This window comes from Astyanax mexicanus, chromosome 1, assembly GCF_023375975.1.
Source record: "Astyanax mexicanus isolate ESR-SI-001 chromosome 1, AstMex3_surface, whole genome shotgun sequence".
Taxonomy (NCBI): Eukaryota; Metazoa; Chordata; class Actinopteri; order Characiformes; family Acestrorhamphidae; genus Astyanax; species Astyanax mexicanus.
This window is the reverse complement of record NC_064408.1, coordinates 54747322-54769679: the sequence shown is the minus strand read 5'-3', so window position 1 is coordinate 54769679 and position 22358 is coordinate 54747322. Positions and strand designations below refer to the sequence as shown.

The 22358-nt window shown below is 38.8% G+C and overlaps 2 protein-coding genes across 2 annotated transcripts in view; both read left to right on the top strand.

Annotated features, from left to right (window-relative positions):
- Positions 1–2113, top strand: part of tshr (thyroid stimulating hormone receptor) — a 35956-nt gene extending 33843 nt beyond the window's left edge. Inside the window, exon 10 of the mRNA XM_007255681.4 lies at positions 668–2113. Coding sequence (XP_007255743.3) covers positions 668–2039 — 1372 coding nt within the window. The 3' untranslated portion in view covers positions 2040–2113. The remainder of the gene's footprint in view (positions 1–667) is intronic.
- A 5671-nt stretch (positions 2114–7784) lies between these two features.
- Positions 7785–17248, top strand: brox (BRO1 domain and CAAX motif containing). The gene is made up of 13 exons (XM_007255626.4): positions 7785–7890; positions 8613–8738; positions 8923–9029; positions 9249–9345; positions 10100–10195; positions 10318–10390; positions 10814–10919; positions 11128–11217; positions 11439–11524; positions 14237–14318; positions 15989–16139; positions 16759–16918; positions 17025–17248. The coding sequence occupies exons 2-13, from the start codon at positions 8638–8640 to the stop codon at positions 17115–17117; spliced, it is 1242 nt and encodes a 413-aa protein (XP_007255688.2). The 5' UTR covers positions 7785–7890; positions 8613–8637; the 3' UTR covers positions 17118–17248.
- Positions 17249–22358: the final 5110 nt, after the last annotated feature.

Here is a 22358-nt window from a genome sequence, read left to right as displayed (position 1 = left end):
AAACCATCTTTTTGATATTGGACTGGGGAAATTTAACAATAATGGGTCTAGGAGGTGCAAGGACGTAATTGAAGTGCTTTACTGAGTTCTTTCCTTTTCTTTCTTTCTTTGCTTAATTCATTAATTTGTTCATTCTTCATTTGTTTGTGTGGTCATTTGTTCATTCATTCATTTAAAGGAAAAAGAAGGAGAAGATCCCTGTCGTACCACATGGAGAGATGTTTAACTACTTTAGGCTTATCCTAGTTAACCTTTAGAGTCTTAAATCGCATGGTCTGAATAAACCAATGAGAAAACCATTGTAGTTAAATGATTTTACAACAAACCATCACAAGGTGGTAGTACAGATATGCACGGCTAAGGGATATGTGCTGTGACAGTCTGTGCTCAATGTACTGGATATGCAAATTCATGACTGTTCGTGACAAAAGAAGCTGTAAAGTCATACTGTACCGTAAACATTCTAAAATATGCTTTTAATTCTGTCTTGAGGTTGTTGTTTTGCCTCCTTATGTTAAGTTCTGCTCTAAATGCTTAACCTGCCTTACTTTCCTCTGCACCATCTTTCTTATTTGTTAGCATTGTTGTCCTTGTAAATAACATGATAAATAAACATGTAAACAATTTTATGGAAAATGACACTATCTGTTCTTTATGTCAATAACAGGATCCTGGAGGATGTAATTTGTAACTTGACTGCCATGTACAACCACCATCATAAGAGATCCACTGGCATGCAAGTAGTCCCAGCCTTCCATGGTAGTACAAACCAAGGCGTTGACTCTAACATCTGGAATGTGGACACCTACGACCATCAGGATTTCCACGGTAGTCTGAATTACCAAGCCTCTATTGGCGGACACCCTGATGATGATGATGTGGGCTTTAGGGACACACTAAAGAACACCCAGGGGGACACTCTTCAGGACTTTGACAGTCCCTATGACTATGTTGTGTGTGAGGATGGAGAGCAGGTTTCATGCTTCCCAACTCCTGATGAGTTCAACCCATGTGAAGATATTATGGGCTTCAGTTTCCTGAGAGTGTCTGTTTGGTTTGTCAGTCTTTTGGCTGTATTGGGGAATCTTTTTGTTCTCTTTGTGCTTCTTACAAGTCGCTTTAAACTTTCTGTCTCCCGGTTCCTTATGTGCCATCTGGCCTTTGCTGACTTATGCATGGGTTTCTACTTGCTTCTCATAGCCTCGGTGGACCTTTACACTCAGTCAGAGTACTATAATCATGCTATAGACTGGCAGACAGGGCCCGGGTGCACCCTTGCTGGTTTCTTTTCTGTCTTTGCCAGTGAATTATCAGTTTACACACTGACTATTATCACTTTGGAGCGCTGGCATGCCATTAATTTTGCAATGCGCTTAGATCAAAAGCTGCGTATGTCCCATGCCTGTGCCGTCATGTTTGGAGGTTGGCTTTTCAGCCTTCTGCTTGCTCTAATGCCTGTTTTAGGGATTAGCAGCTACCAGAAGGTCAGTATCTGTCTGCCCATGGACACTCCTTCGCTTGTGGACCAAATCTACATTCTCTTTCTGCTTGTTTTTAACATTTTAGCCTTTGTGGTCATCTGTTTTTGCTACATCAAGATATACTGTACTGTGCACAACCCCACCTACACCTCAGCCAGAAAAGACACTAACATTGCCAAGCGCATGGCTATACTTATTTTCACAGATTTTATTTGCATGGCACCCATCTCTTTCTATGCTTTGTCAGCTGTGCTGGACCACCCACTCATAACCATTTCTAACTCCAAGATCCTGCTGGTGTTATTCTACCCACTAAACTCCTGCGCTAATCCTTTTCTATATGCTATTTTCACCAAAGCCTTTCGCGGTGATGTATTTATTCTTCTCAGTAAAGCCGGCATATGCGAGCGGCAAGCCCAGCTGTTCCGAGGGCAAACCATCACTTCCAAAGCAAGTAGTGGAGGCACAAACAGGCGACAGAGAGAGACAAGATCTCTTGAGAAAACTCCAATTAACACGCTGGAGTTTTCAGGCCAAGAAAGAATGAGGGAAACATAAACCTATTTTTTATTTTATTGTACACACATTTCTACATACAGAATATAAGCCATTTATTGCTGAGTTGTGCCTTTATATGAGCGGGTTTAATTTTTTAAAAATTAACATTTTGTAAATTTAAACCTAGATCTTGGTTTACTTTTTATTTGATTTTGTTTAGTTTGTATTAAGAAACATTTGTCTATTAATGAACTGTGTAGTTATATTTATATTTTTTAATTATTCAATAGTTACCTGTTGATAAGCAGGTTTGTTTAAAAATGTATTGGATATAAAAAAAACAAGCGGTTGTTTAGCTAAACTACACAGTTTAGTAAAGAATGAGATATTCATATTAGTTATTAGTATTGAAATTAAAACAAAGTCATGTTTCTTTGTCTTAGATAAATGTATTAATTTCAAGAATTTACTGTTTCAGTGTTTTTGTGAAAAGTCAAACAATCCTAATTCAGCTATTCATCAGTTCAAATAAATTATGCCACCCAGCTGACATCAAGAAACTTTGTCTTTAGGATAAATCTTAACAAAATTACATTATAATAAAGAAATACAGTTTATTTACCTAAAAACTCAAAGTGAAACATAGCATACAATATTTAAACACACATCATGAACTAAAAATATAAAAATGTTGACTTGAATGTATTTTTTGTTAGACCAGTTAATATTAGCAACGCAGTTTCCGCCTTCTTTTGACAGATCTGTTAAGGTGATTGGCTGCAGTAAAAAATGATGGACAGCTTGGTCTGTCTGAGGATTGGCTTTATAAAAAGTGATTGACAATGAACGTGTAGTATCTGATTGGCTGCAGTCAAAAATGATTGCTCCGCCATTTAGCCACGCCCACTGGGGCTCCGGCCTGCAGCATTACCCTTCTCCTGAAATCGCTCTGATATGACAGGGAACACTCCTCCCCATGTGTGTGTGCAGCGGTGTCTGTGTGAGTGCAGGCAGCGGCTCCGCTCACACAACGAGACGAAATTAACTGACATTTTCAGCAACGAATAAAAACGAGACGAAAATGTTTGGCAGGGACGAAATCCAATCAGAATTTTGATTTAGTTCTGTGAAAGGTAGGGACCAGTTATGAAGAGATCCAACCACTGTTACATTAGCGGCGGTAGAGAGGCGGGATAAGTGGGGTAGTCATCCAATCAGTACCCGCCTCTCCTGCAGTAGCGCCGCGCGCTCAGTTACAAACCCGGGAATTAACCTGTCGTTACGGAGCTCGACTGGAAGCTAACTCAGTGTTTAGCAGGGAGAGAGAGAGAGGAGAGGCGATACATTTCTCCTTTGACGTCGCGAAAAACAAGAAAACGTGTAAACCGTGTGGAGCGACTCCATCTCCGGTAAAAACACCACTAATCTTTCAGCTTCTGCAGACCAGAGTCACACAGTTCTCCATGCAGAGATCCGCGTTTTAATGCTGATGTTATTTCATGAGCTGATGGTGTGTTTAACTCGGCAGTGCACTAAAACACAGAACTGATACAGAACTCACTCATTAAGATCAGATCATCTGTTTAGTCTCACAGTGGGAAAGATATAGCTAGTGTTAAAGCAGGAACAGGTCAGAAAGAAACTCAATAATATATCCAAAATAAAACAATAAAATAAGTGAATCTATGAACCCAAAAGTCTGTGTAAAGTTCCTTACAGCACTTTCTCATAAGTTTCTCACTTTAACTCATGAAGTCTCTCAGTACATCCTGAGAGCATCTCTACAGGACAGTGTGTGAAGGTGTGTTTTTGATCTCATTAATAGAATGTAGCTACAGTAGGTATGCTGGGTTACTGCTGGAGATAAAACTAGATCCTTTAAAAGCTGTTTTTGCATCTACAGCTCTGTTCAAACTATAATTGAACTATTCAGATGTTTTATGACCTGATTTCTAGAGCAATTTTTAAAATGTAAAATATGTGTAGTCACACACCTACAATAATAATATACATTAAATCATATATAAATACATTTCACATTCAAACATTAACAATATTACACAAGTGGTCATTACATGTTTCATTCCATATAAATGTGTAGTTAATAATTCAAGGGAACTGATGAAAAAGCATTTACATTTATACCCTTTACATTTTAGTCGACTAAATTGACTGTAATTTTAGTAGACTATATTCTTATGACATTTAGTCAACTAAAACTAGACTAAAACTAAAAACATTTCAGATAACTAAATTGTGACTAAAACTAAATGCTATTTTCGTCACAGGACTATGACTAAGACTAAATCAAAATTTGTTGTCAAAATTAACACTGGTGGCAAAAACAGGGCTCAGCTGAGCCAGTCTGGAGCGTTTTTAAAATGTTTAAGTTCTTCTGTGTATGAAATAAAGATTTTAACCCCACTAACCGGATAATACAGCTCTCTACAGTTAATCTTTCAGCCCAAGCAGCTAACAGTAGCAGTTTAGAGCAGCCGTAGTGGAGTCACTGCTGGATTACATTATAAACAGGTCAGTTAGCGCGCTGCTAACCTCAGGATGTTTATAACTACGGAGTTTAGTGGACACACCACGGCTGCAAGGTTAGACTGTTGAAGGCTACTGAAGACTATTAAAGCAGGCAACGCAGCGTAAGCAAAAAAAAAAACAAAAACCACACACACACACCCAAATACAAGTTAAGATAAAATATGAAAACGAACATAATAAAGCATAAATAATTAAATTGAATTGCGGGCCAGATGTATGCTTATTTTGTTAACCCGTGAGGGGCGGGCCGGTACTTTGAGACCCCTGCTTTTAATGGTTTTTAATGGTAGACCACTGCAGTCGTGTGTCATTCTGTGTCTCGGGTTTGTTAGACACTAGAGGGCGTTGCCGAGTAAGTCCAAAATAAATGAGATCATATGCAGCAACTGAACAAATTCATAGTTTCAGCCATAGACTATCTACATAGACGCTGCATCGACTGACGATGTCTATTGGAGCTGGCGCCATATTGGAGGAGTCAACCCTGCGCCCCCAGTGCTTTAATGTTGTGCATTGTTACAAACAGCAGAGATGTAGTAATGATTCAGGATGCTGTCACACATTACAAATACCTGCTTTCATGCATACCTGTCAAGTTTTGGACTTAAAAATAAGGGATTTTTTCCGCCGCCCCAACAGCCCAAACGAGGAAAAAAAAAAAAAAAATATATATATATATATATATATATATATATATATATTAGTAATTAAGTAATATAATACAGGAAATTGACAAATCCTGCACCTAACAGCTGGGGTTATGCATAGGGCTCAGCCAGGATCTACTACTCACTCAACTAACAATAATAGCAAAACCACCACAATCTGATACTGGCTCGACAAGAATCCAGAAGCACAGCCTAACACTATGTTCATGGTCCATTGCCTCAACTGCCAAGTAACAGACCTACCAAAAAATAACCTATGAACACACAGAATCCCTCCTTAATCTAAGCTCACTTCCTTTAACTATGGCAACAACACACTTACCTAAGCACAATCACACACAATAAATCACATTATAAGTTGCGTGAGCAGAACACAGCAACCACTACCATCCGATACTGGCTCGACAAGAATCCAGAAGCATAGCGAACTATGTTCATGGTCCGTGCCTCAACTGCCAAGTACTCAGACGTCTACAAAAAACTCATGAGACAAATTATTACAAGAGCAGGACCACACCAATCCCCTTCATCCAAACTCTAACACAAACTTCAGTGCAAGCTCTTCTCAGGGGTCATCAGGCAGGCACCTTCCTTCGTCAGTGTTTCGCTGAATTAGGCCCACGACACCTCCAGAAGGCTCAACAGTGAAGTCTGGCGTCCCAGACCCACCCCCCTCCAAGCCTGCTGTAGAAGCACAAACTCATTCCCTTCCCCACACAGCCTCAGCCCTTCTGAACCACAACCACTGACTAGATCTTTCAGCTACATCTAACAACTCCAACACAAACTTCAGTGCAAGCTCTTCTCAGGGGTCATCAGGTAGGCACCTTCCTTCGTCAGTGTTTCGCTGAATTAGGCCCACGACACCTCCAGAAGGCTCAACAGTGAAGACTGGCGTCCCAGACCCACCCCCCTCCAAGCTTGCTGTAGAAGCACAAACTCACTCCCTTCCCCACACAGCCTCAGCCCTTCTGAACCACAACCACTGACTAGATCTTTCAGCTACATCTGACAACTCCTTCACTACAGTCCTTAGCACACGACCTCTAATTCCGAATTCAGACAGCAGTCTTGTGGCAGACTTCGCAACAAAGCCTCTAGTACCTACCTCTACCGGTCTAATATACGCTTGCCACCCACGCTCTCTCACCTCAGCCACCAAGTCTGTATACTTCAGCCTTTTCCTTTCATAAGCTCCATCTACCTCGTCTTCAAACGGAACAGTCAGCTCTATAAAATACACTATCCGCTTACTTTCAGAGTACAACACTACATCCGGCCTCAAGGTATATACATATATATATATATATTTTTTTTAATTTAAAAGATTTAAAATTGAAATTGAAGGGTGCACAAATTTACAAAAAGGACATGGATCAGATATATTCCATAAGTAAATAATAGTCCTAAGGGGCCTACACAATTAATAATCTTTCATTACTTCAATACTTCTTTCTATCGTTCAGTCCACTCCTGATCAGTTCAGTTAATTTCAGCCCTCTCCACATTTTCTCTCTCTCCAGCTCAACCATCTCTTCTACCCCTTCTAAATAATACATTATACCACAATACTTGAGATTTAAACAATTCTAACAAACCCTAAAACTAGCCCTGAACTAATAGAGTTTGGAAATGATAGTTATTGGCTAATCAGGCACATCAGGGCAGGGCATTATATATATATATATATGTGTGTGTGTGTGTAGATTTTTCTCAAACCCTGAATATCTATCTAGCTAATTCTAAAGTTAAGCTCACAAGCTGTATTTTATTAAACACACAGTGGGTTTAATTTATGTTTTGATTCAGAGAAGAGTCTTTTGGTTAATTACCTTTCTTTTAGAAAAATCTCCGTATATCCAGATTAGTTTTAACGTCAGCTGCTCCGACTAGCTGCCTGAACTCACAGCGAGGGGAGGGGCGGGGCTTCCCGCACACTAAACTGCGCTCCGCAAAACCAGCTAGCTGATTGGCTGTATCTCCTGAAAGGCGGGACTTTCTCCTTGAACCGGCACCACGATTGGTTAAGAGACACACAGCGGTCAGTGCATTGTCGCCTGTGGCCTATATATTTTTTTATTTAGTATAATACGGGAAATTTACGGGAAAATACTAATACGGGAGGACGGCGGGAAAGAGGAGTTAAAATACGGTAGTTTCCCGGCCAAAACGGGAGACTTGACAGGTATGGCTTTCATGCTGAAATAATTTATGCTATTTAACAGACAAACGTTATGGCATATAAATATATAAATATTTTTATATAATATAAATAAATTAATTTTACTTTATATGTACATATATATGTGTGTGTGTGTATAAACCTATATATGCAGGATATGCGGCATCTATGTATTTGATGTCTACAGTTTTAGCACCACACACATAAAAAAGCAAAGCTTTATATGTCCTCTGGCTCTCTCACTTACTAGCCAGCTCACAGTAGCAGTCAGTAATGATAACAATATGTTGTCCAAAAGGCGTTTACTGTAGAGAAATTGAAATATGAACAGGGTTGTTTCTTTTCTTTTTATGAAAATATGTTATTTTACTTTATAAATTAAAGGAATGTCCTGGGCTCGTAGTTAGACACTGTTTATATTTCTGGTTTTCAGCTCTTTAGCTCGGTTCAACCAGATTCACTGAGGACTCTCTGGCGGGCTCCCTCTGGCGGCCGGCAGCAGCGCTCTGAGGTAAATGAGGGGCGGAGAAGGGGTGTGTGAAGTGTTCAGTCTCTGGGTAAAGCCGCTCTCTGCCATTACGTGATCTTCTGCAGTACGCCATCAGCGGTGATGTGTGAGAAACAGGAAGAGAATCGTGTTTATTTGGTGTTTGGGGAGAGTCTGTGTGGATTAAACACTTCTTCTTCTTCTTCCTCCGCGGTTAAACCCTTATTCCCGCAGGTCAGCGCGGTATTGTGATTTATTCCTGTTTAAAGAGGACTAGTGTTTAACATAAGTGGGTCTGTAGATAAAGCCCCTGTGCTCTGTTTTACATCAGGCAGTTAGTTGGTTGTTTGTGTTGGGTGGTTAGCTTGCTAACACAGGCTAGTTCACAGCCCGATAAGCGCCTACAGCTCCTGAGTCCGAGCCGCTCTGAGATCTGCGGGAGATCTGTGTTAAACTGGCTCTATGGAGGCTCTGCGGTCCCCGAACAGAGGATGGAGAGGCAGACAAGAGGAGAGAGCCGCTGATAGACTGAGACACCTCAGCCCGGCCTGTGTAATTAACTACAGCAGTTATCTGGGCGCTGAGATGCTGAAGCTGATGATCCAGCTCCAGTCAGAGTAGTGGAGCAGCAGCAGCACTGCTGCGTGAACTGTATCTGATAACTGTAATAATTTAGAGTGGCAGGTGTATAAACCTCTGTTGTAGTGTTTCACCATTTCTCATAAAACCCTTTACCTGCCGAACAGGTGTTGGTGTGTCTCCAGCCGCGCGATGACCCACTGGTTCCATCGAAACCCTCTGAAGGCCACAGCGCCCGTGTCCTTCAACCTGTACGGAGTTGCGTCCAGCCCTGCCGCCAGTAAAATCTGCAAGTACGCATGTTTTGTACGCTAATAAAGTCTGAATTACTTATCATATACACTGAGTATTTACTGTAATTTACATGTGGATATTTCTGCCAATTCACTGCTGTTGATCTAATTCCCTGAATAAACACTATAGGACCACTAAGAGTTGATGATGATGATGATGATGATGATGTTTATTGTGTTGTAGTGACCTGAGAACTAGCCGGGCCAGACTTTTGGACATGTTCACAGATGCTACCTGCACTCCAGAGATCATGAAGAAGGCCACCGATGAATATCTTTCCCTTTTACAGGGTAATAAGAGGGGCTTTCCTTCTGCAATTATTGTGATAGTAAATAAAAAAATAACACAGGCTACTTATTCACTCAGCTTTATGACCAGATCTCACAGGCAGTGTGTGTTATACTAATGACTGATGTATAATGAAGACTAATGTAGCCTATTTACTGATCCTGCTGACTGTAATGTAGTTGTTGCGTTCTTCCTGCTCTTTAATTGCTGTGTATGCACAGGGTTCATTGTATCTCTGGATGGAACCGGGCAAGAGAACAAGCTGCGGTTCATTCAGAACTTCAGGTGGACTGACACTCTGCAAGGAAACACACCTAGGTAAAGTGTGGCGATATTTCTATCATCTGGTCACAATTTTGGTTATTGTGTATAGTCAGAAGATGGACGGTTCTCCACAAGGCATAAAGTATTTAGGCTTTTAAATTCTTACTCCAACTTTTTCCCAAAAGGCAACAGCTATTATCTTCTTGAAGTTGCGCCTTTGTTATAGCTTTGAGACTTCACAAAAGAGATGTTACTAAGTACTAACAGTGCATTATGCCCAAACTGTTGCCTAAGTCTCTTCTTTCTTTGTTATTTTCAATTATAAAAATGGTGATGTATTAACAGTTATATTTAATAAGTAAAGCAGTAGTATTGCTGAGTTGACTGATACATGAAGTAGGAGCCTACTAAAGCATTACTATAGAGAGAATAATAGTCATTACATCCAAAGTTACATTCAAGATACAACTGAACAAACATTTGAATTGTTGAGAAGGAAAAATGTTATTACTGTTGTGAGTAAGGCACTCATTAGGCCCTATCACTAGTGATGCCCCAACACACCAGGAGGGTGAAGACTAGCACATGCTTCCTCTGATACATGCGCAGGTTCTAACATATATGTTAGAACCTGCGACCTCCCGCTCATAGTGGCAACGCTTTAGACCACTGGACCACTCGGCCCCCCCCAATATTTTACTTTTAATAACAATTCTAGTATTAACTTAATTTCTCAGACATTATTGTCAGCATTTGATGGGTGAATTTACTGTTTAGCTGTAATATAATCTTTTTTTCTTCTTCTCAGTTCTCAACAAGATGCTGTTTTTGAACTGGTGTCCATGGGGTTTAACATTGCCATTTGGCACACTAAATTTGCTTCAAGGCTTGCCGGAAAAGAAAAGTGAGTACTTTTTACGTTTTATTTTATTTTTGCTTTGTCTTGTTTTTTAAAATCTAAAATCATTTTTCATGTTTGATTTGTTACCTGGTCATGGTGTGTAAAATGTGTAAATTTTATTTTAGCATCACTGAGGATGAGGCAAAAGATGTGCATAAGAGCCTTAAAACTGCTGCAGGAATGTTCAAGTATCTCAAGGTAACTCTCACTTAAATGTATGTGTTGGTTTGTTTTTCTCAGTACCATATTAATATTGTTTCAAACTTAAAAGTTTCTCATTCTGCTTTTTATTATTTTTTCCTCATCGATTGCCTAATATGATTTATGGTTGAAATTTTAAGTTCCAGGATGACTTTACCATATCACATTGTTAGATTACTCTCATTAAAATAACTATGGGTATTATACAGTTGTGGAACATAGATTTTACCAAAATATTGATTTAGTTTCAATTTAGTTTACTTTCAATTACAATACTTCAGATTAACGTTTACAGTATCCATGCTATTTTAATAAAATGATATAAGGATTAGGTAGAAAGTAGGGAATATTTTAAGTTTGTAAGTCTTTGAATACAAGATTTGTAATAGTATGTGAGTAGGTAATATTCTCTCCTTCCAGGAGGTTCAAATACCGCGACTCATCACACCAGCTGAGAAAGGGCGAGACCTGGAGCCCAGGGTCATTGACACCTACATTGTGCAGAGTCAAGCTGAGGCTCAGGAAGGTAAGAACAAATAATGTTCCTTAAAGAAAATAGGAAGGGATTTTCATATTTCTCCTCTCTACAGTGCGCAATATTAAGAAATCTGGAGTGCCTGCAGTCCTGCTCTGTAATCCAGTCCAACTTTTTTGGTTGTATATTCTGTATATAATATATTTTATAATAATTTTTCATTCAGGGTTTCAGATCATGTTTCTCTATTTCCCTTCAGTGACCATTGCCCGTGCAATTGAGCTGAAGCATAATGTGGGCCTTATTGCAGCTTTAGCATTTGAGACAGCAAACTTCTACCAAAAAGCTGGTAAGTTTGTCAACTGAGCTAAAATAAAAGCACATCACTCAGACTCTTATTATAGTTATAATTATATTGTATAATTGTTTACAACTTTTCTAGCATTTTGTTGCTCACACTTGCTCTCATTTATAGCTGCTTTAAAGCAAAGCTGGCATGATCCCAGTTCTAAATCTCTATATTTATTGTATACATACTTAGAATGCATACATACTTTCTCGTCCCACCAGATCATACTCTGAACACTCTGGATCCAGAATACAGCATGAAGTGGAGAAAATACTTGCAGCTGAAACAACATTTCTACATGGCTTATGTAAGTGTTTTGCAAAGTCTTTTTTAGCAGATACTGTAATTGTTTTAATATTAAGTTGTGTTTCAGCAAAGAATCAAAAGCACTTAGTAAGGAAGACTACACTTGTAGTGGGTAGGGCCTTCTTTTCTTTTTAAGTAAGCCTTAGTTTTTTGTGGAATGCATTTTATGTTGGAAAAGTTTAATATGAATTATGGTCTGTAGATTCTTCAGGAGGACTTTCATGATATGAACTCAGCCACATCCCAAAGGTATATTTTTGATTTAGATGCGACAAATAGGCCTGTTGTGATAATTCTCATGTTGACCTGTCGTATAATATATGAAAATGACATCAATCCTTTTTGCTATGCTTTTGTGTTGTACTTGTTTTTAGTCATGCCTTTCTGTTCCGTCGTCTACTCTCTCTCCAGTGAGAGAGAGAGTAGGCAGTTGGCAGTGGCAACCTGGTGCAGTAATGGTTAAGGCTTGTTTATAGGCCCAACCGTGGCAGCTTGCCAAACTCAGAAAATCATCTCATTAGAAACCCTGTGCTCTAACCACTGAAATTGCATTGTTTTTGCTATTATATTATTATGACAGCGATATAATATAAGTTTTGAAAAGACTATTATTTATTGCAATTATTTCTGGAACAGTATATTTTGACAAGCTTAACAGTGACCGGATACCAGTGACCAATCTCAATATTCATGTTCATAAAACCAGTAGAAAATACTTCACCACAAAATGGGGCACTTTGTTTGCTGTGGGATGTGACCTGGGTCTGCAAAGAAAGAGGTCCTAGTGTTTAAATGAATTGGTTAGCTGTTGCTGCCCCTGAACCCACACAGCACATTGGCTCCTACATCACAGACAGGAGGTTGGAGATGTTCACTTTTAAGTTGCTGGTCAGGTTCGCTAACCGCAACACAAAGTATTTATTGCAAGGGTAGAAGCCCAAAAGACATCACATGACAGAGCTGTATCAGATGTGTGTCAGAAGCCGCCTCTAAATATACATACCCACCTTCCAAACTAAAAGGTATTTCAGAGTTTGAGAGAGGAGGCAGACTTCACTTCTCACTTCTGAAATTGTACAGAGTTTTAGTACAAACCGGAATGGACTGTTCCCTGTGAATCTGGCCATGGCCAGGGTGTTTAAGAGTGTGACAAAACACAAGGACGAGGGTAAAACAAATACATCATGCTCTACCATAATGAGGTAAATGAGGTGGATGACTGGCTCACAATTCAACTACAATGTGTCTCCAAAAGGGGTTGGGGTAACAAATGTTTGTTCCAATCTGAGGTGGATAGAGTTGCCAGAAACAGAACTGAAGTAAAAGTACAGTTACTTCAAAATAATTCTCACAAAAGTGGGCATTTGAATTATTACTTAGGTAAAAGTAAAAATATATAAACTAACTTTTTAATTAGTAATAGTAAGTTATTTTCTTAGAAAACCAAAATAAACAAAAACTTGACAATATATGATTAACTATACTAATATATAACAGCTAAATAAAGCAACTTTTAACAATACGTTGCTCAGTAGTTACCTGCCCCTGTTTACCTGCTAACTTCACCAGTCCGTTAGCCAACATGTTGTTTTCTCAGTTCTTAAACGCTGGAAGTTGCACATTTTAGGCTGGCAGAGGAGACAGCACATGATATAAATGCTGGTTTTGGAAGCCTGGAAAGGAAATACTGCAATCACAGCCCTGCATCGGACTGAAATCCGCCCGCCAAGCCCTCCGCTGTTAATGACTCGACACCCAATGTTTACAGTATACTGTAGCTGCATTTGTCAAAGTCACGTAAGATGTATTATATTGGCGCAAGGTCCTTCGATTGGACAAGCTAGTTATTGAGTATGCATTATGAATAAATAAGTAAACATTGTGCATTGAGATCATAGCTGCAGCATCAAAGAATAAAAAAAAACAGAATTAATCATGTTCGTGTCTGAATCACGTGACCTTTTAAACGTTTAAACGCCCATCTGCAGCCATAACTCACTCATAGCTTATGTGATTCTGACAAGAATTAAAGAAAGACTTAAGGTTAAGCGTTGTTCTTCAGTACATGCGTTTCAGCTAAGTGTTGCGTTCAGATGTCAGATATTGGTCACATTTAGTGTGAACAGCCAATTATAAACATTGGATTTGGGCAACTTTTACTGCTGTGTGAGCGTAGCCTTAGTCCCTTAGTATGTCCCGTTCAATTTCACTCACCATATGGATGTAATTTAAAAGGCAGTACTAAGAATAGAAAAACATCTTACCTGTTGAAGCTTTTCATTTCAGAGTTTGTTTCTTTCTTGCAGAGTTTGTGAGTGTGACTTGCTTTGGTCATGCCATATTCTGTCCTTATTTAAATGATTGATTTAATTCAGTTACTTTCACTTGTTTTTTATCTATCCCCTATACTCTTTAATGAGATTACAGCACACACATTGTTTTCATGGTGTATTTGTAAATAGGAATATATATTTTAAGTCACTTTGATAGCAATGTGTTTTGTTTTTTTTTTATCAAAAAGCAAACTATTATATCAAATCATTAATTAAAGCAAAAATAGGGAAAATACAAGGGGATAAATACTTTTTATAGTAACTGTACTTGCTACAGCATGTATTTTACAATTAAAACATGTAATTTCAGGATTGCTTTAGGACACATTATTTAATGTTAAAGTAAAATGTATGTGGCAATCCCCTTTTTTCTGTAACAGGCACACTGCTACCATGGACAGACTCTTTTGGCCAGTGACAAGTGTGGAGATGCCATACGATCCCTACAGGAGGCAGAAACATGTGAGTACCTGCTAAAAGAGAGGGAGATTAATTCTTAGATGCATCTTTATGCAGACTTGGATACTTTTATGGGTGATTGAGTGTTTCTGATATTTGGATATTTGTCTGCACTGGCCATTCTACACTGCGTTCCAAATTATTATGTGAATTAGATTTAAGTGTAATAAAAATATATTTTTTTTGTTTCTCAATTAAACTCATGGATGTGTGTCTCAGGGCTCTTTGGATCACTGAAATCAATCTCAGACACCTGTGATAATTAGTTTACCAGGTGAGCCCAATTAAAGACTTAATACTTAAGAATGATGTTCCACATTATTAAGCAGGCCACAGGTTTTAAGCAAGATGAGAAAGAAAAAGGATCTCTTATGCTGCCAAAAGCATCAAACAGTGCAAGTCCTTGGACAAGGTATAAAAACATTAGATATTTCACGAAACGTAAGCGTGATCATCGTACTGTGAAGAGATTTGTTGCTGATTCAGATCGCAGACAGATTTGTGTAGATAAAGGCAAAATAAGGAAGGTTTCTGCCAGGCAAGTTCATCGAGAGCAGCTGCTAAAATGCCATTACAACACCGCAAACAGGTGTTTAAAGCTGCTGGTGCTTCTGAAGTCCCACAAATGTCAAGGTGTAGGATCCTTCAAAGGCTTGTTGTGGTGCATAAACTTATTATTCGGTCTCCCCCAACCAGAGCTCACAAGCAGAACTGCTGCAGTGGCCCAGACATACATGAAAACTACTTTCCAAACAGCCTGGTCCATTGGTGAGAGTCGTGCAACGCTGGATGGTCCAGATGGATGGAGTAGTGGATGGTTGGATAATGGCCACCATGTTCCAACAAGGCTGCGACAACAGCAAGGAGGGGGTGGAATCATGTCTTGGGCCGGAATCATGGGGAGAGAGTTGATAGCGTCAGCAAAGTATAAAGAGTTTCTGACTGACCATGGTACAAAAAGAAGAACCGTGCTTTCCGTCACAAAATCATCTTCATATATGAAAATGCACCATCTCATGCTGCAAAGAACACCTCTGTGTGATTGGCTGCTGTGGGCATAAAAGGAGAGAAACTCATGGTGCGTCCACCATCTTCCCCTGACCTCAACCCTATAGAGAACCTTTGGAGTTTCATCAAGCTAAAGATCTATGAGGGCGGGAGGCAGTTCACATTAAAACAGCAGCTCTGGGAGACTTTTCTGACATCATGCAAAGAAATTCAAGCAGAAACTCACCAAAACTCACAAGTTCAATGGATGCAAGAATTGTAAAGGTGAAATCAAAGAAGGGTTCCTATGTTAACATGTAACTTGGCCTGTTAGGATGTTTTTTATTGAAATAGCTTTTGATTTCAGTGAATGTAAACTCCTAATGCTGCAAACTCAACAACTGAACCTTTTCAGTTCTTTTCAACCTATAAAATGTTTTGAAACTCTGCTGTGCATAATACTTTGGAACAGGGCCTTTAGATTTATTTTTTTTTTTTTTGAAGAATATACCCTTATCATCAGGAGGTTTGTTCAATAAAATCTGATTTATGACTTTTATTATACTGACTGTCATTTGCATCGACCATTTAGGAAAATCAAGGAAAAATATTATTTGCATAATAATTCGTAACACAGTGTATATGTATAACTTGTTTTGGGTTTGTAAATGTTTGTTCTGCTACAGATTACTCCCGTGCAGAGGTGCTGTGTAAAGAATACCGTCAGACCAAGGGCCCAGGTAGCACTGCTAAACCCTCTGAACAACTGTTCTTCAGGAAACTTGGTGGTCTGATCAAAAACACTTTGGAAAAATGTCAGAGAGAAAATGGGTTCATGTAAGTTTGCGCATGAACTGGCACACATACAATTTGTTTTAAATGACACACTTTCACATACACTGCTCCAAAAAATCCCACATCAGACCTCAATGGATTAAATATTTAAGGTGAAAATCTTTATTGATATAAATGATGTAATTAGTTGAAAGAAAAGTGACAAACTACAAATCACAAATCAAAAAAAGAATCAGTATAACTGACTTTTTGTTATACTGTAATGATTAAGTGTTGCTCAGGGTTTTTTTTTAAACAGTGTATTAGAACTTAGTCTTTGACTTGGTGGCTTTTCCATCGCTAAAACAAATTATAATTATATATATAAAAAAAACATATAAAACAATATGATGAAGACTGCAATGTTTGTGTACATATATATATATATATAGTCTTCCAGGTGAAATGGGACACACACCTTTAGAAAAGCTTTAATGTTTCACACAGGGTCATGTAGGTTTGGATTTTATTTCTTCCCTAATAATAAAAACCTTAATTTTAAATGTATTCACAATTCACAATGCTCCACAATGTATTGTCGGGGTACGCATCACGTATTCATTATCATCATGTAGAGTTTACCTTGAAGCCGCTCATTTTAGATGACCTCTTTCTTTGACAGATACTTCCATAAAGTGCCTGCAGAAGCACCCGTTTTGGAGCTAAAGGCAAGTTATGGTCTTGCAGAACCCATTTCCTTTGAGCTACCTGCTCTCAGTGACCAGTGCACTTTGGAGGTCTACGCCACATTTGATCTCACCAGAGGACAGAAAGATGACAAGGTATAACTATTTATTATATTAAAAATATCTGCTCAGATTTGTTTATACGTAACTGAACTCTAGACCTGTTTACATAATGTTGTCCATTGTTTTTTGTTATTCCTAGGCAAAAGTGAAACCGAAGCCAGATGAAGACATTAAGCCTGTGAAGGAGCCCGATGTTAAGTCTCAGATAGACACTGGATGTGTGATATCTTAGTCACTTAAGAAAACCTCCACCAGTTTGTCCGTCACTTGTAGACTCCTTGTAAAATCTGGTGGTAACTCTTGCATTTTTAATGTTGCAATATATACTACAGAAAATAAATCTTATCGCAATGTTTCTCCCAACTATCTTCAACCCTCTAAGATTTTGAGATGTAAACAATATGTAAAATCACACATTTTAAGGAGAAAACTTGTCTGGATTTTTACTCCACCTACAGAAATCTGGTTCAAAGCAACCTTAAAAACTTACATTTCAGTAATCATCAAAACACTCAGATATACATGCAGAGCTCTTATTGCAAAGATAATGTATATTCAGCTGTAATTTAAAAATGGTTTAACCAATTTTTCCCAAACTTATAGGGATTGTAGACGAATGTCAAACTTTGGTGGAACCACATTGCTTGGTGTTGCTGTTACAAACCAAAATTAATTTGCAACTAGATTGGAGTAGTGCTAGTATGTACTGTCCTGGTCAGTATCTATGGCTCTGATGTTAAACTAGAAAAACATGCCCACCATTGCGTTTAAGCAGGCACTTGGCAGCCTTAGGATTGGTCAATCACCAAAATAATATGTCTGTGTATGGCAGGGGTTGGCAAAAGTTGTGTTGGACCCCCACACTAATGGCGCGGGTTTGATCCCGGGTAAGGAGTGGTGTGTTTATTCATTTTTTCTTTTCATCTTGGGTTTACCTGCCACAGATTTTTTTTTTGTGGCCCAACACGGCTTGGAAAATACCTGGCCTACAGCCAAACTTAATTGCAGACCCCTGGTGTATGGACTTTATACTACCAGATAAAGTATGACGGGTGTCAGCACTAGGGGGTGCAGTTCACTTTTTAAAACACTAAAATAATTAAAAAAGGTCAAAAAAGTGGAATCAGCTAATGCAGCTTCATGAACCTGACAATTAGTAAACGACTTCTGTTTGCATACAAATGTTAATGGGTATTTGCATAGTTTCATTTCAAACTCCTCTACAGTTTAGATCCAGTCATCAACAGTGGTCTTAAAACAACAACCGAAAAGTAAAGTAAGAAAACTAACTTATTTAGATTAAATCTAGCATATATCTTTATTAGATACACTGACAAATACTCTTAATGTACCCTTGGATTTGTACAAAGGTTGACCTGATGTTTCAAGTAATAACAGTATAAAATAGTGCCAAGACATTTATGCCCATGACACCACTACATTCTGCCATCCTCTCTATTTTATAAAATAATTAATGTCACCAGTTTAAGTTAGCTTTTTCTGACCAGATTTTGAGCTATTGGTCGGGACTGTGCTTCATGGCAGTTTTCGCACCAGTTGTTTTGGTTTAGACCAAACTGACATTTATGAAAATCCAGCCCAAACAAGAAAGGTGTAAAAGCACCCTAAATATGTTTGTTTACCACTAATGTTGTCAGCACACTTATTTTGTTTGGTTTATAGCTGAATTAAAGTGCATTGAGTAAAGTGCATATTGTTGGATTTTAAGTGATTTTTTTGTGCTTATTGTTGTGTGGAAGTTAATAATATAGTTATAATATAGGTTAAGGGTTTTTGCATTGAGTAATAAATAATACTTGAAGCTTTTTGTGTGTTTTTTGTATGGCTGGTGGCAGGCTGGGGACTAAACCATGAGCTACACTAAATTGCCTAAACTATGCACTCGCCTGCTTTGCACTTGGTGATATAAGATTTGAATGGACCTATTCCATAAAGCTCTCTCCACTGTTCTGTTCTTCATCTGCCACTTCCACTTTGTTATAATAGTAGTTAACTGTCATCCTATCACAAGTGCCACGCTGGAATTGACTGAGCTCCTGACAGAGATCCATTCTTTCACTAATGTGTGTAGAAGCAGTCTATATAGTGATATGAAAAAGTTTGGGCACCCCTATTAATCTTGAGGTATGCAAAAGCAAAAGCACGCCTCAGGCGACTCTGTTTGTGGCGTGTTGCAGAAATAGCTTCTTTTGCATCACTCTTTCATACAGCTTCTCCTTGTACAAAGTGCGCTGTATTGTTGACTGATGCACAGTGACACCATCTGCAGCAAGATGATGCTGCAGCTCTTTGGAGGTGGTCTGTGGATTGTCCTTGACTGTTCTCACCATTCTTCTTCTCTGCCTTTCTGATATTTTTCTTGGTCTGCCACTTCTGGGCTTAACAAGAACTGTCCCTGTGGTCTTCCATTTTCTTACTATGTTCCTCACAGTGGAAACTGACAGGTTAAATCTCTGAGACAACTTTTTGTATCCTTCAACTATGTTGAACAGTCTTTGTTTTTAGATCATTTGAGAGTTGTTTTGATGAGCCCATGATGCCACTCTTCAGAGGAGATTCAAATAGGAGAACAACTTGCAATTGGCCACCTTAAATACCTTTTCTCATGATTGGATACACCTGGCTATGAAGTTCAAAGCTCAATGAGGTTACCAAACCAATTTCGTGCTGCAGTAAGTCAGTAAAAAGTAGTTAGGAGTATTCAAATCAATAAAATGATAAGGGCGAGACTGCAGTCACGCTGTCTACTGCTCTCTGGTCCAATGAAGGTAATTTAAAAACCAGGACATTTCCACACTTCACCCTAAATTACCCCCTTAACAACTTGCTATGCAGTGTTGTTCTGTAACTTTGTAACAATGAAAGCTTGGTAAATCAAGTTGTAGCTGAGAGTTACACCCCGATTTACACACAGTATAACATACACAAAGCATCATTCCAAAAACAAAAAAGAAAGAAGCAATAATGCCTACCAAGCAGGAGAAGGATTTACAAAGTTACCAGTGTTTTCAACTTTTAAGAACTGGAGTGAGGAGTATTATCAAGAAATGTAAGGAGACTGACAGGGGTAGGAAGTACAAGATTTACATGACCCTGAAAAGAAAACTAGTGAGAGACCCTATAACACCTGTCAGTAATACTAGGGTGACCAAACGTCCGTATTTCCCGTTTTTTTTCAGTGAGGAAATGTCCTGTTTTTTAAATGACCTTCATTGGACCGGAGAGCAGTAGACAGCGTGACTGTCAGCGCGGAGCCCCCCCACCCCTTCCGGTGCAGTCTCACAGTAAGAGCACACACACAACGCTCCACCCCTTAGAAACGCACACACAGTCCCCGAGCCTTAGAAATTACTTCGTATCCAGACTGACAGAGGTCAATGACTCTTCTGTTCTTGAATTACTTCAGACTGAGGCACAATGTGTTGCTTTTTGAGATCTTTTAGGTGCCTTAACTTTGTTTATTGTGACTAAAGGAACTTAAATACAATCCATTCGTCATACATTAAAAAATAAACCCTTAATTGATGCAAGAGGACTGTCTGTGTTATCCAAACTTTTTTTTGTGTAATTTTTGTAACAATATTATCAGGATATTACACTAAAAACAGTTATCCTTTTCATACAACAAATTATTAAACCTATTCTACATTTGTGGAAGAGAACTGCTTGATTGAAAAGGGTGTTGTTACATGTTATTTATTTAAAACCAGGTGAAAATAAAAAAAGTAAAACATCTCACAAAAAGCCTTATACAAATGCTGAAATACGTGAGATACACTGAGTGCACCACAGATGTCTCCCTTCTCTGACAGGAAAACATGACAAGCCCCATATAAAAATCCAAAGATTTATAAACTTGTTCTGTGATATATGTTATTCATGTTACACAGACTCTAATTTAGTTAGTGAGAATATATCAGGCATACCTGTGAAAGTACGGAAGTATGTAATGCTGTATAAGTATCATAAAACAGATTTTTACACACTTAGTGGTACCTTGCAATTTGCCATTGATGCACCATTACTACGGAAAATTAATTCAATTTAGACAGTTTTTCACAGCTTTCTGGGCAAGATTTCTATCATTTCTACACAAATATTCACAAATATTTAAGCCTAAGAACATTGCTTGTTTGGGTCAACAGAAATACAGTAATTGTAGGAAATGCAAACTTCTAAAACTCTTCATTATTATAGTCATGATATTTATACAGGTGTTCCATATCAAAAGTAGTTGAAGATTCTGCGTAAAACATTAAAAACAACCACAAAAACTGTATTTATATATATATAATTAATTATGACGTCCAATTTATCGGCATGTTCTGTGCTGAGATGTGTAGCTAATTACCCCAACTGTGCGCCAGAAAGAAATGCTGGCCTTTTGACTCGTCCATACTGGCTCAAGTTTGCAGATACTTCTGGGATGCATCCAGAAACTGTCACCATTTCTTCTCTTCTCGTCCTCCTCTCCTACCCCGTAAGGAAAGGTGGAGCTCCTTCTTCACCTTCTTGTTCCCCTCTCCTGCAACGTGAGGCCATGCAAAGAATGTCGTTTTCTTTATTTCTATTTGTTAATGTTTATCTATTGATGCTGATCAGCAGACAGAAATAATCTCTCTGGCTCCAGTTCCTTTATTACCTGTGAAGCCTCATCCCTGTTTTCTACTACTGCTGTTGTGTGCACTGTGCATCACTGGTGGTATTTACTAACTGACAAGAGTACCTACACCAGGGTTTCTCAACCGGGGGGCCGCGGAGCACCCTCTAGGGGTCCGCAGGCTCATCCTCAGAGGGAGAAAGTAGTCTGTAGTGAGCGCTTTAAATCTCATCCCTGTCTCTCAAAAAAAGGTCTCTCAAACTCGCGGCAACGATATTTTGTGGGCCGCGACCTAAAATCAAACGTTAGTGTTAGTGCGGCGCGCCCAAAAGAAAGACTCTCCCCGTCCACCAGCACAGCGCATCCTATTCATTTCAATAGAGAGAGTGGCTGCATGAGCGCAGCCCCGCCCTCCGACAAAACAGTTCAGCTGTGTGTGATACGAGCCTCACACACACAGAACAGCTGCCTTTCAACCGCGGAGGAGAAGCTGAAAACGGATTTATAGAACTATAGATCACAGTGAGGTTGATTAAAATTCTTAAACTAATGATTGACTACACCTGTTGCTTCATTATAATTAAAAAACGTCAAGGACACGCCCACACGGCGAGCCGAGTCATCAGGTGTTCTGTCGAGTTGTGATACTCTTATGTGTATATTTAACGGTAAAAATACAAAAGAAGCACATTAGAGCATGTTTCCAGTAAAAAGTTTGTGTACTATATTTGGAAAGCCTAAATACCCGTTTAGGGTAAAGTTATGGTAGCAAGAGTTTATTACACTCTGTTGTTTTAGATATTTTATCATTATTATTTTTAATAATCATTATTATTATTATTAGGGGGGGCC